This window comes from Xenopus tropicalis, chromosome 6, assembly GCF_000004195.4.
Source record: "Xenopus tropicalis strain Nigerian chromosome 6, UCB_Xtro_10.0, whole genome shotgun sequence".
Taxonomy (NCBI): domain Eukaryota; kingdom Metazoa; phylum Chordata; class Amphibia; order Anura; family Pipidae; genus Xenopus; species Xenopus tropicalis.
Window position 1 is genome coordinate 23090000 of NC_030682.2, and position 14472 is coordinate 23104471.

A 14472-nucleotide genomic window follows, 5' to 3' on the forward strand; every position below is an offset into this window, starting at 1 on the left:
CTCCAGTGATAACTTTTGCTCATTAGCAAGGTTTTCTGCTACCTGTATTTTTTTTTTCCATTCTTATCTGCGGTTTAACAAGAAGCCCAGTCCCTGCTAATGAAAAGCACTGGATTTTGCTACCACCCCCAGGCCCGGACTGGCAATCTGTGTGCCAGAGGGGCTGCTGGTGGGGGGCTGTTTGGGCCTCTGTGTACTTGAAATGCCAGGACCTATTTTGGATCCCAGTCCAGGCCTGACTCCCCCCTTTCCCCTTCATACTTTATTTTTGGTATGTGGTCTTTAGAGATGTGGGCACATTGCTTTGAACTTTGTGTTGGTGGCACCATGCTTCTAGGAAGCTTTTCACAAGCAGAGATTGGATATCTTGTTAAAGCAGGTGGTGGTTCCAGTTTGCCAGGCACCCCCAACCCGAGTGGGGGATTACAATAAATTATATTGCTGAGAACAAACCTTTACTGTGGGATTTGCTGTACAAAAATGAGAAAATTGGGTCAAGGATCTGATCACTTTGGCAGGTAGTTTTATTATAACTATATATTTACCAGTCATCAGAAGTCCCATCTCCATCTTTGCAGTTGCATATCAAGCAGAAGCGTAATTCTTCTGTCACACCGCACCTTGGTTGTTTCATTCCAGCCTATTCACAAAAAGTTAGTAACCGACGTTTGATCTGTCCCTGCTTGTTTGCCTGTGTGCAGTCACATACCAGAGATTCTTCTGCAGGGGAGGAATATGAATATACTTGCCTACCTCATACTGACAGCACGTACTGGCGTTTGGTGATAGGAACAGTGCCCACCTAGGCACATGCTGCAGGCCCCACTCACTACTGATTTCCTACACTTTAGAGTAAGGGCAGGCAATGATGTGAAAAAGCGCTGCCTCACATGTTGGCGCTTTATAATAAATAAATAATATTGGGACTCTTTGATTGGTGCCAAGGGGCCTCAGTTATTGCTTGAAGCACATAAACCCATGTGATATCTGCTGAAAATGCTACTGCACATTTAATCAGGGTTGAATGATTCAAATTGCAGATAGCGGATAATTAATCTTGCTGAGAATTCTGGAATCTAGGTTATAATGCACGATAGGACCGTGGTGTGTAACAGGGAGGAAGGCCATAAAATCAGCTTGAGTTCTGTCACATACAGCTCTCCAGGCAAGCAGATAATGTGACTCAATACTTTAGCTTGAACATGAATCACTTTTTACTCAGCATTACACTCTGCTTTCAAGCAACAAGGATTTTATTTCCCTTGGGCCGTAGAAGCCCTTGTTGCTCATAAATCGTGTAGGATTGGGAGCTGCATTAGTAAAGGTATGTGACCTGTTATCCATGCTCGGGACCTGGGGTTTTCCAGATAAGGGATTTCCAAGAAATCATACAAATATTAGTTCAACCCAATAGGCTTGTTTTGCCACTAATATGGATTCATTATCTCTTAGTTGGCGCCAAGTACAAGGTTCTGTTTTATTACATAGAAAAGGAAACCATTTTTAAAAATGTGGATCATTTGGTTAATATAGGAGATGGCCCTTCTGTAATTTGAAGTTTTTTATAAGGGTGGAATAAGTGATGGTAGGCTGGTTTATTCATTTTTCACTCTTTGCCTCTATTGGATCAGTAAAAATAAGAAACCTGTTAAGAACCCAAAGAGACTATTGCAACAGATGGCTTGCCTGTTTGTATTTACCAGTATTGTAGTGCAGTGGTGCTGTTATGGCCAGTGGCTAGCAGTCTGAAGGAGCAACGCTCTGTGCCTGTCTAGCCATTAACCTTCTCACTGGCCTTTTCTGTGTGTACTAACAACTATAACACCCGGGGCAGATAAATCTCAGTCAAATGTGTGCTTGCATTTACTGTGAATAAGAGCAAGGTTACAAGCAGAACTTTTGATTTTGCTTGATTAGCAAAAGAAAAAAAAAATATTGGCAATGGGGATTGTATCTATTTTCAGGAAGCAAGTTAAAGTAGACACATAAGATAAACAACAAAAAAACACCCTAATCTTGTAGGCAATAATGAATAATATATGGTGCTGGTTTCACTCTGGCTAAAAATGATCATTAACTTTAAAAATTACCTCTAATGGAGCTCCCTATAGATCCTCTGTGGTCTCTGTGTTTCATATAATGGGTGGGCGTGTCCTAACGGTCCCTGCCAGAATCAAAGCAGGAGGGGGATAGCCAATCACAGCTCTGCAGTCACACAGGCTTCAGTTCCCTATAGGGTCAGCCTAGCTGCTGATTGGTTCCTATCCTACAGTGCAGTGTACTGAGTGCCCCTGGGCCCCCCTTGCACAGCCTGGGAAAGAGGCAGCAGGAAGTGAACCAGATGGGTGTTTTTGTTTTGGGGCAGAGCAATAATAATAGCCATGGGTGCTGTATGCACCCTTAGTAAGGCAGTACATTTACATTACTTAGTTACTCTGGTTGTAAATGGTTGTAAAAGGAGTGGTGTATACATTCAGCTATTCTATGAAGCCCCCCCCCCCCCCCCCCACAGGCTTTTCCTAGTACTTTGTACTTAATAAATGGAAAGAAAATGGAATTCTAAGCTTTCCAATATATGTACACGACAAATGTTTGTTTTAAGGTTATTTGTAATAAATGTAATCACCATTGCACACATTATATTTCTGGCCTTGTCGTTCTCTGCACTCCTGGCTCTGACTCCTGAAACAATGTTGCAAGTCGGCTGATTAACAGAGGGGAATGGATTCCTGTTGCATTGTTTTAAAGGAGACATATCCTATAAAAATTAAGAATGTACCAGTGAATTATACTCCTCTAGATATAGAAGGAATGTGCTTAAAAAAGTTGTATTTCTGACTGATTTATGGAGAAATTCCACCAAAACTCCACTAATCCCACCCATCAGTTCCACTTCCTGCTGGCTGACTTCTCTGGATGAGCTGGGGAGCCGGCGGCCCTCCGTACACTGCACTGTAGGATAGGAACCAATCAGCAGCTAGGCTGACCTGATAGGGAACTGAAGCCTGTCTGTGCTTGTGTGACTGCGGGGCTGTGATTGGCTCTCCCCCTCCTACTGTGCGTCTGGCAGGGACCGTTAGGACACGCCCACTCTCCATTTCAAACTCGGACAGAGAAGTGATGGGATCTATAGGGAGCTCCAATAAAGGGGCCATTTTTACAGATAGGATTAATTTTTAGCACAAAGTGAAACCAGCAACGGATATTATTCATAATTGCCTACAAAATTAGGGTTTTCCCATTTATCCTATATGTCCCCTTTAAGAGTCAGACCCAGAGAACAGCAAGATGTAAAAACTGATTTCAGTAGCAATTATAATTACTGTAAGACCATTACAAAAGTTTAATATATATTGTAAAGTTTCTTAGAATTGTGTTTTCTTTCACTATGCAAAATCGGTAAGGTAAAGGATCCCTTGAATTTTCAGTAGGAGCTTAGTGCCCTGTACAGTCTCAAGGCCGTTTTGAAATTCAGAGGGCAATATAGTGTCTTGTAAATGAAGATGCACTTGGCTGATATGGATAGTTGCGTGCCGCTGTGCCCCTGACAGTGTTGCAGGGTTACATAGAGAGGGCTGAGCCAGCATTACTCACACCTTAATATGCCACTTTGTCTCAGAAACTAATATCCAGCATTACAAATCCCTGCCCAATTCAGCTCTTCCATTGCAGTGCTTGTGCCCCGGCCTTGTGCATTTGGAATGTACCAAGAGGCTTTTTCAGACATCTTGCTCTTTAAAGGCCATTACGTTAAGTTAATTTATATGGGCTTTGCTTTTTACAGGATTCATCAGCTACATCCAAACCTGACGAGACATCTCCTCCATCTCCAAAGCAGCAAGTAACAGTCAGTATATCCCTTTGCATTACTCTACTCATGCTCTGTGGTCCTTGCCTTATAGCATTCATGGTTGCATATGGCAGATGCAGGACCATGACCTGTACAGCACTTACACCATTATTTAAAGGGGTGCTATACACCTATATACACCTTTGCTGGAAATTAGCACAATAAATAGGACTATAAATCCACATTTGATTTTCACTAAACTTCCCCTAGAAACTGGGTAATTTTAAGGAGCTGTGTATAAATCAGTCCTACTCTTCTCTAAAGCTGTGGCCTTTGATAGGCTTTGAGATAAGTTATATCTGTGGACAATTTATTACAGGTATAGGACCTTTTATCCAGAATGCTCGGGACCAAGGGTATTCCAGATAAGGTGTCTTTCCGTGATTTGGATCTTCATATCTGAAGCCTACTAAAAAATCAATAAAACATTAATTGAACCCAATAGGATTATTTTGCATCCAGTAAGGATTAATTATATCTTAGTTGGGATCAAATACAGGTACTGCTTTATTATTACAGAGAAAAGGGAATCATTTAACCATTAAATAAACCCAATAGGGCTGTTCTGCCCCCAATAAGGGGTAATTATATCTTAGTTGGGATCAAGTACAGGTACTGTTTTATTATTACAGAGAAAAGGGAATCATTTAACCATTAAATAAACCCAATAGGGCTGTTCTGCCCCCAATAAGGGGTAATTATATCTTAGTTGGGATCAAGTACAAAGCACTGTTTTATTTTTAAAGAGAAAAAGGAAATCAATTTTCAAAATCTGAATTTTTTGATTAAAATGGAGTCTATGGGAGACGGGCTTTCCGTAATTCGGAGCTATCTGGTTTCCGGATAAGGGATCCCTTACCTGTATTTATATCAGGTTCTATTTTGCTTGGCAGAACCAGGAAGTATTTAATTAGAAGATCTAAGTGCTTTTTTTTTTTTTTTTTTTGTGTGGAGTGCAAGAAATAGGAAAAAAATAAATAGCTATTTATTAAAAGAACAGCAAAAATGTAGTTATGCCATTGATAGTTATGTTGAGTCATCTGAGGATAGACCTGTAAGGAAATATAGCTGAATAGCCTTCAAGTTCTTATTCCCAGTGACTCTTTCCATCTGGCTGCGCCTCTCTACTAATAGAGATTTTTTCTCTACTGTACCTAGATGTAATATTCTCCGAGGTATGGGAGCTGCAAGAAAAAGTTGTTCCCCAGGCCATCTTACTGTAGCATAGTCTTAGGAAAGCCACAGTGAGGAATGCAAGACTGACTCAGAATAATGCCCACGGGCTGCTGAAGGGAATTGGGAAATCACAATCTCTAGTCATGGCCTGAGTTGTTCCTTGGCAAACACTGAAATGATTAGGAATTGTACTGAGTATATATGTATTATAACAGCAGCCTGGATTAGTAGGCAGTAAAGTAACTGTTATATGCAGTGAAAACAAGAGAACTGTGACAGTGAGATTCTTAAAGGAACAGTAACACCAAAAATATAAAAGTAATTACAATATAATATTCTGTTGCCCAGCCCTGGTACAACTTAGAAAGACTACTATAGTTTATATAAACATAGCTGCTGTGTAGCCATGGGGGCAGCCATTCAAAGGAGAAAAGACACAGGTTACATTACAGATAAAACACCATTGTATTCTACAGAGCTTATCTGTTATCTGCTATGTAACCTGCCTTTTCTCCTTTTTTTCAGTTTGAATAGCTATCCCCATGGTTACACAGCAGATTTGTATAAACTATAGTAGGGTTTCTGTAGGAAACACAAGCTGGCCGTACACATTAAGATCAGCTTATTTGGAGAGGTGGCCAAACAAGCAGATCTTCTCCCAATATGCTGCCCACCTAAGGTGGCCAATATCGCACTAATTTGATCGTTTGGCCGCTTTAATTTCAATGAGAATTGTCTCTAACAACCCTAATTGTTTATAATCATTTGCTACAAGTTTTGTTGATGTAATTTAGTTTCATAACATCAGATATTTAATATTTGACTTCTTATGGCCTCTGCCAGATCGAACACAACCTTGCCTTTGCTATAAACAACCCTTTTTTTTTTTTTTTTTTAGTAAATTTGTTTTTTCATCCCCAGGATCAAGAAAAATATGGTGTATTACTTGTCACAAAAATCACAGAGAATGGAAAGAAAGTTAGGTATGTATTCCCAGCACCAAGGCATTGAAATGTATGTGGGTTTGTCATTTAACCCCAGAGATTTGTCACTTACAGTGAAAAAGCACATGAACTGTTCCCAGCCAAGTCTCTGTGGCATGCATGATTCTAATGATAAGCGTCATACTAAATTGCAGACAGGAACAATACAATGATAAATACAACAGGCTTCCCATGAACTGGCCATACACATACTGATAAAATCGTATGGTCTTGTAGGATTTGCGGTACGTGTATGGTGGCCCAAGAGTCTTGACCAAAATCAATGTACTGTCAGATAGTTGGTCGAATACCATGCAGGTATAGTTCCTGGTGTTCGATGTGAGGGACAGAAGCATTCAATGTACAAATATTTTTTTGTTCATTTTGTGTATAAAGTTGCCTTTTAAAACAACGTGCAATAGACCTCTTTTTGTTTTTATCATGGGTTTATTAAGCGCCAGGAAATAAATTGTTTTTTAAATTACAACACTAAAGGTGGCAGATTCAAGTCCTTTAGATCGATTGTTTATTGGGAACCCCGATGGGCCTCTCTGATCAATATCTGGCTGAAAATCGGGCAGGTTAGATTTTCCATCGATTTGGGGACTGCATGGGCTCTTTGATGCGCCCCTCTGTCTAACCGAATGCCCATTGTTGTGATTCAACCATTTGGCTCTAGGCCCAAACAATTTAATTAGCCTGATATTGCCCACCTTAATCTTAAATGTGTATGGCCACCTTAAGGCTAAACCATTTTGAAATATGCTTGTAATATAACCTGATGGCAACAAACCTCTTGGAACACCTGGACAGAAAATTATTTTTACTAATTTTCAATTTTCATTGCAGGAAAAACTGGATGTCTTCATGGACCGTGTTAAAGGGCACTACCTTATTGTTACAAGCAAATGCAGCTGGATGGGTAATATATCCTCAGTCATTATTAGTGTTTCTGTCTGGAACTTCTTCACTAATACAGAGGAATCTGTCTTGCCCAAGGCTAATTTCATTTATGAGGCTTAAGAAGGACCAAATAATTTTAGCTGGCTGGATAAATTATATCATTAGACCATTTTCTCAGCTTGCTTTTGTTATGCCTCATAAGCATTATCCTGTTCCAGCTTTAGTAATCCTTGTGCTTTCTATTTTAATAATAAATGAATTGGATAAATGTAACTCGAAATATTTTATTCAACTTACGCTAGCTATTAGTGGCTTCTTCTTTTTTTATGTGTTTTGGATTCCATTTTTTCCAGCTTAGGAGCACAGTCTGCCCTGACACATAGTTGCTAAAAGCACTTTCTTCTGTTCTGTATCTAGAAATTTGGCGGTAATCAGTCCAAACCAGAATTTACAGTGGACATTAAGGGTGCATCTGTTGATTGGGCTTCAAAGGATAAATCCAGTAAAAAAAATGTTATAGAGGTATGTGTATTTATTTTAAATGTTGATTACTTATTAACCGTTCCTTTTATTTAAAAGGACAGTATAAAGGGCTACTGTACTATTGCCTTTTCCAGAACCAATATAGTGGGGGAGAGCACATTTTTTTTATTGGTCAAATCTTTATTTGCTGTAGTACAGCCTCTTAAATATCAACCTGAGGGCACCCATAGCAGCCATAAAAACCAGGCATGACTGACTGCAGCCAGCAGCCTATCTCTGCCTCTGCTAAAGAGTGCCGTTTAGGAATGCCTACTGTGGGCAACTGTAGACTGCATGCTTTGGAATTAATCATCTGTTCGATATTGGAGTCAGTCCACAGTCAGTTTCAAATACCACATTTGCTCAGCGTTATGTCCCATTAAGTAAAATACTATTCACATTGTGACTGTAGCACCCAGCAGTTAGCCACGGGCTTTCAACCTTAGTTACTCACAGCCCTGCCTTTGTTTTCCCCAGGTCCCAACATGTTTTTTTCCTTATTTGTTTTCTTTAGGTAGATATTAGTGATGTGCGGGTCAACAAAATGTTGTTGGCCTGCACCGGTGCTAACCTGCCCGTGGCCAGCACGACCCAGCAAGGTACCTATATTTATAAACCTGCGACTGACCCACCCCATCCCTAATGTCACAAAGGGGACGGTGCATGCAGCCGAGCACCTATAAATATAAGTTGGCAGAGGCAGAAGCCAGGCAGAGCAAGGTCACAGCAGAAGGGAGAACTCAGCCCAAACTTGCCCGCAACCTGCAAGTACTGTGTGAAGTTTGGCCCTATCCCGCCCAACCCGCTGATAAACCCACGGGTTTTGGGCTGACTCACAGGTCACTAGGAGATAAGGAGAAATATTTCAGAATGACTAAATCATATTTCTTATTTAAATAAGTTTTAACATATTTTTCTATCTATCATATCAGCTCAAAACCACTTCTGGAACAGAATTGTTGATACAGTCTGACAGTGATACTGTTATTAAAGATTGGTATACAGCATTCTGCAACACTACTGGCACTACAGTAAGTGATCTTATTGGGTACAAACTTCTGCAACCGAAAATTGCTTTTCTTGTAGTGAAACCTTTTGGGAGGGGGGATGCATCCCTAGTTTCAAACTAGCAGCAATGTCATTGTCTTTCTTGTAATACTAATTTGCTTGTTGTATGACATCAGAACTTAATTCATTCTGTTGTTTATTGCTGTGTATTTTATTTCCAGCCTGGAGATTTGGAGGAAGCCTGTGAAGATAATGTTCCAGAATCCCCAGTAGATAAACACGGAAAAGAGAAATTTGACAAAGAGAAGGACCATGACAGAGATTCTAAGAAAAATCGATGTAGGGTTTGTTTATTAACTTATTGTGTGTGCAGAACTTTAAATTACAAGCAGATAATAGAAGTCTGTAAACACAGCTTCCCTAGTGGTCCAAAAAACAGATAAAGGCAGTAAGACCTTTTTGTAAGATGCCTTTTATGTCACTGGCTAGGTTGCCCTGATTTGTTGGCCCGTAGATGGTCAGTGCATATGGTCATTCTGTTATGCTTTTTGTTGGTCAGTGATCTTTCCAAATTGCAGAGGTCTACAATATTTTCTCAAAATCCAGATTTATACAACTCATCTGAAACCTATAGGCAAATGTATTACTAGTTTTTAAAATGATGTTTTTCTGTCGGTCTGACTTTGCAAGGCAGCCATTCTAGACTCAGTGCCATGCTGGTTCATGTGTATTAGATTTAAGACATTAGGTGCAACAGTTGTGTATATGTCTTAGGTTCATCCAAACTCTATTTGCTGGCTAACATTTGGTTAAAACACAATGTTTACAGTGCTGCGGAATATGTTGGCCCTTTATAAATAAATGTTGATAATAATAATAATGTTTAGTATATTTAGAACTGCTATTGATCATTTACCCCACATTATAATTGGCCTTCTGGCACACCAATGATTGGCTTGGGCTTATGGGGGGCAGCTCCACAGTTCAGGAACCTGTTTTTTAAATATTTCTTCTGTCATTTCTGTTTCAATAGCATTTAAGCCAGCTAACAGTATCGATAATGCTGAGCAGAAGAAAACAAAAACAAAGCTAAAGAAGTTTCTTACTCGCCGACCAACTATGCAAGCTGTACGTGAGAAGGGATACATTAAAGGTAAGGAACTTCAGTCTTGCTAGTGCTTCCATTGACACATTTGGGGCCCTATTTGCACACAAGGAAGGGGTAGAATGACACTGGCAGCCTAAAGGCACAACTGATTGTGGCAAAAAGGGACAATACTGTATTCCCTTTAACTGTAAAAAAATGCAACCCATTATATAAACTGTATTTATACTGTTAGTAGAAGTCGAGTCATTTATATATTCTTTACTGAACAGTAGCAGATACTGATCCAGAGAATAAATAAATCTTTGCTTTTATAAAAAATGCATTTTTGCTACCTAATGTTTCTTACTTAAAGAAGCAAATAGCATTCTGATCACTTGAAATTTTATCTTTGCAATTCTTTGCAGATCCCGTGTTTGGCTCTTCCCTTGCAAGCCTCTGCCAGAGAGAAAACACTACTGTACCAAACTTTGTCAAGATGTGCATTGAGCACGTGGAAGAACAAGGTATGTGATACATCGCTTGGTAAAATTAAATAAAACTTCCTAAAATGGTTGCTTGTTGGAGGTGGTCCCTCAGACACCATTTGATGCCATTGTACTTTATTATATAATTTATCCCTGCTTGTATTTTAGGGCTGGATGTTGATGGCTTGTACAGGGTCAGTGGAAACCTTGCTGTGATACAGAAACTCAGATTTGCTGTTACACATGGTAAGTGAGCCCCCTGTTGAACACACTATATTCAAGGGTTGCAGTGGAGTGTGTACAGATCCACCCTTTTATTTAACATTTAGCTGCCAGCTCTGTGGAGCATACAATGGGTACATTCAGTGTAGATTGCATCAGTCTAACCAATCCGCCTTAACACCTGCATCTGATGGCTGCGTGACTTACAATCCCCTGCTTGCCCTAAAACGTAAGGCAGTGCTGTCAACTTACTACTTGTTATATAACACGTTCAAGGGCCTTAATAAATGAAAATTATAATGTTTATACTTTATAAGTCTGTGGAGCATTTCAGCAGACTTTGCGCCATAAAAATCCTCCAGAGGGGCATATCTGTCCCAGGGGCTTCTAGTTGAACTATTGTAATAAAACTGGTGGCAACATGTTTATCTACCCTTGCTTGCTGTCCGCTTCCATTTAATTATCAAAATAAAAAGCACTCGTACTGTATTGTATGATCACATACCTGCCTAATGTTGTCTTCTTGGATTACATTCTAGATGAGAAACTGGACTTGAATGACAGCAAATGGGAAGATATTCACGTCATTACAGGGGCCCTGAAGATGTTCTTTAGAGAACTACCTGAGCCGCTCTTCACCTTCAGCCACTTCAATGACTTTGTGAATGCCATTAGTAAGTGTCCACTTAATGTTGCTGGCATATAACCTCTGTTATACACGTCTGAGCTGCAATTTCTAATCTATTTTGTGTTTTTGTGCCACGGAGAGTGGTGCCGTTGAGTGTTTATTGAGGGCAAGACCCAGAAATGAGTACATAATGCATGTATGAATGGTTCTGGCAGTGGCAGTACTTTCCCACTTGAGGGCACTGCCTGTTAAAGTATAAGACCTATGCATACACAATTCATAGAAGGCAACTTCTTTTCCAGAACAAGAGCCCAAGCTGCGTGTGCAAGCAATCAAAGACTTGATTAAACAGTTGCCAAAGCCAAACCATGACACTATGCAGGCACTTTTCAAGCATCTCAAGAAGTAAGTGTCTTGTTCAATTTAGTAAACATATATATTTCTAAATATCAGTCTATATAATGCTGTACTTACACAGCACACAGCCGATGTTATATCTATCTATTTATCTCCGTAATGGTCATTGCCCTTCAGTGGATTTTATATTGATGCATTTGTCTGCTTTAATTTTAAATTACAGTCCATTTGGGCTGCAGTCGTATTGGTCAGGTACCAAGCAGCAGCATTGGACTGAAGGGTCTGGGGCCCACCAAGGCTATCACCTTAGGGGCCCCTCCACCCCAGTCAAGAACCATCCCCCCCTCCTCCCCCCAGTGTGGCCTGCAGTGCTGCACTTCATTTGCTGGCCCCCTGCTGTCAGTGAGCTGTAAAATTGGGAATGGAGGGTAGGAGCTCTTGTGCCTGCATGTTCTTTTTCCTACACAACCTTTCTTACTGCTCCTTTTCTCACTGAAGTCTAAGTCCTGGTAGAGCCGCACAGGGATTGGATGGGTGACGTTTGAATTCCCCCCCCCCCCCCCAGCCTTTCTAATCCCCATGCGGCTTTATTGGGACTTGTTAGAGAAAAGAACATGCAGACACTCACCGTCCTCACTTCTGAAATCTGCAGCTCCCTGACAGGCAGGGGGGCCTAGTTAGCAGCACGGCCAGGTCCCCCTAACACTCAAAAACCCACCAGACCCGGGACTGTGAGAAGTAATTTTCTCTATGCTTTGGCCTCTGTAGGGTTGTTGAAACTGGAGAAAAAAACAGAATGACTTATCAAAGTTTAGCAATAGTTTTTGGACCAACCCTGCTGAAACCGGAATCAGAGACTGGTAATATCGCCATCCACACAGTATACCAGAACCAGATAGTGGAACTCATCCTACTGGAATGCAACTCTATTTTTGGCCGCTGAGTCCAATGGTGAACGACAAGCAGGAAGCAACCACTGATAGGCCATATCCTTGGGAAGGATCCAGCTGTGCCGTTTCATTTCTCATCTCTGAATTTTATTTTGTGGACCAATGAGCTGATGGGAAACTTTTTTTTTTTGTCTCCTGCACTTTTTTTTTTTTAAGATGGTGACTGTGTCTCATTTGTACATATTTTTAACCTGTTGCCAGGTTATTGTATTTGGACGGTTTTTTTTTTTTTACTGTGTGTGCGCACATGATAATTCCCTAGCAGGACTGCAAACCTAATGTAGACACTGGATTTACTGGAAACAAAATAAAGCTACTAATTTCATTCTGTACAAACGGACTTCTACTCACTCTTGGAAGCCGAGCTTGGTTCGCTGTGTGGTAACAGATGATGTTCATTTCATTTTTGTTCATGCCTCTAAACAAACTCCTCGTGCAGTAAAATCCATCTGACATTATACTTTGTTGGTTGAGTTAATGATAACCCTTCTTGGTTGACTTGCTTAGACCAGGACCACATGGGCGGCTAGGTCACCCAGCATCATAACCAGCTCTGTCTGGGAGCTACATTGCATTAGCTACTGGGGCACGAATGGGGCACCCCATAAGGGCTCATAGCTATTGACTGTACCACTCAATATAGCAAAACAGTCAACACTCATCTGAATAATGTCCAGCAAGAATGGGCATTAGCAGTTCAGCCAATAAGAATGGCTTAGACAGTGGCACTTCCAGTGTTGTCCAGAGATTACCTTGGATAACACTTGCCCACAGCCGTAGGGCAACTCAAGAGAAGCTCAGGAACGATTCATAGTGATTGACTATCCAACCAAATATAGAAGTACTTTTGTAACTCATAAGGATAATGTCCAGCAACAGTGTACATTGCCAGTTTAGCCAATGAGTATGGCCCTTCCAGTGTTGTCTAGATAGTGTCTTGAATGACACTTGTCTGCCCACAGCCATAGGGCAACCCAATAGGAAGGAAGGCTTCTAGCAAGTGACCTCATTATCCAGATGAGTGAAGACTATGCTGCTGTATTCAGTAATGTCCAGCAACAATGGGCACTTCAGCATTCCCTTGAGTGTCACTTGGAAAATGGCAGTTCTGATGTCCCCCAGAGTGTGTCTTGGATGTTGCTTCTCTGGCCGCAGCCTTAAGGTGGCCATACACGGGCCAATCGGGGCATTCCAGTTGGGGCAGTTCTGACGATGTTCAAATAGAATTGAGCATAAGGACTTAACACAATCAGGACCATTTTGATATACCCTAATGGGTAAGGGCATACCACTCAATCTATAGCGATCAAATTCCAGGTCTTTAAATGAAATGCTAAAGGTTAACAGATACTGTACTGTTATTAATCAGTCTGTGGTATTAATTGGCTTATGTGGCTCATTGTACATGATGACGTTCAAGTATCAAGTGCTGATCGTCATTATCCAGCCACTAAGAACTTGGGGTGTAATAAGGCTCTTCCAACAGATTTCTTTCAATTCATGGTTGAATAAATGACTCTGCTATTGGCTAATATAGTATCTCACAAAATGCAAGACATACGCATTTTGTAATCTACTATATTAGCCAATAGCAGGTCTCTGCTACTTTTTGATTTGTCCTCAGACTTAACTCAGCGCGTGAGAACTAACTGGATGCACTTTTAGGTTTTAAATATTTTATGTGCAGGTAGAGACATTTTAAATAAGCAAAAAAAAAAAAAAAATGGTACTGGAAATATTTAATCGGCTTTAAACCCTTAAGCCGAATGGGGTATTTAATATGTACAGTGTATTTTAGAGGGTGGTAGATGTACATGCCTTTTTTTTTTTTTTTTATTATTTAGGAAGGGTATCCACGTACCGATTGGAAATATTCACTTTACAGAACAAACAAATGAAATTTGGAGTATTAGTACTTTTTAAATGACGAATGTAAAACTGTTTTTGTACAATATAAAGTGAATTTGGAAGATTTTGTTACAGGTAACAGTCCGGAGATTTTTTTTTTTCCTATGTATTTTTGTAGACTAACTGCTGTATGTTGTATTTTACTGTTCTCAATAAACGCATACATGACCCGGGACCTGGGATACGCATGTTTGTCTCTAATGGCTGTTGCTGTTTCTGATAGAGAAAGAAGACATAGAAGGATAATGAGGGAGGCAAAATCTGCACATTAATTTCATCCAGTCCCTATTATATATATACTGCTAAACCGTAATATTATATTGCTTCACTTCCAATAAACTGTCCCCATTAGGGTTACTTTACGGGGTTTGGTCCACCTCTGCCATCTAGTGG

The 14472-nt window shown here is 40.3% G+C and overlaps 1 protein-coding gene across 4 annotated transcripts in view; it reads left to right on the plus strand.

Annotated features, from left to right (window-relative positions):
* Window positions 1-14267, plus strand: part of arhgap12 (Rho GTPase activating protein 12) — a 44148-nt gene extending 29881 nt beyond the window's left edge. For 3 of the 4 annotated variants that reach the window (XM_018094772.2, XM_004915452.4, XM_031903530.1), the window contains 12 exons: window positions 3785-3847; window positions 5948-6009; window positions 6859-6931; window positions 7330-7434; window positions 8367-8465; window positions 8664-8781; window positions 9476-9595; window positions 9955-10053; window positions 10183-10260; window positions 10776-10910; window positions 11167-11269; window positions 11990-12629. In XM_018094772.2, coding sequence (XP_017950261.1) covers window positions 3785-3847; window positions 5948-6009; window positions 6859-6931; window positions 7330-7434; window positions 8367-8465; window positions 8664-8781; window positions 9476-9595; window positions 9955-10053; window positions 10183-10260; window positions 10776-10910; window positions 11167-11269; window positions 11990-12164 — 1230 coding nt within the window. In that variant the 3' untranslated portion in view covers window positions 12165-12629. Of the gene's footprint in view, window positions 1-3784; window positions 3848-5947; window positions 6010-6858; window positions 6932-7329; window positions 7435-8366; window positions 8466-8663; window positions 8782-9475; window positions 9596-9954; window positions 10054-10182; window positions 10261-10775; window positions 10911-11166; window positions 11270-11989; window positions 12630-14015 lie in introns of those variants that run through there. The other variant, XM_031903529.1, reaches the window with a different exon arrangement.
* The last annotated feature ends 205 nt before the right edge of the window (window positions 14268-14472 follow it).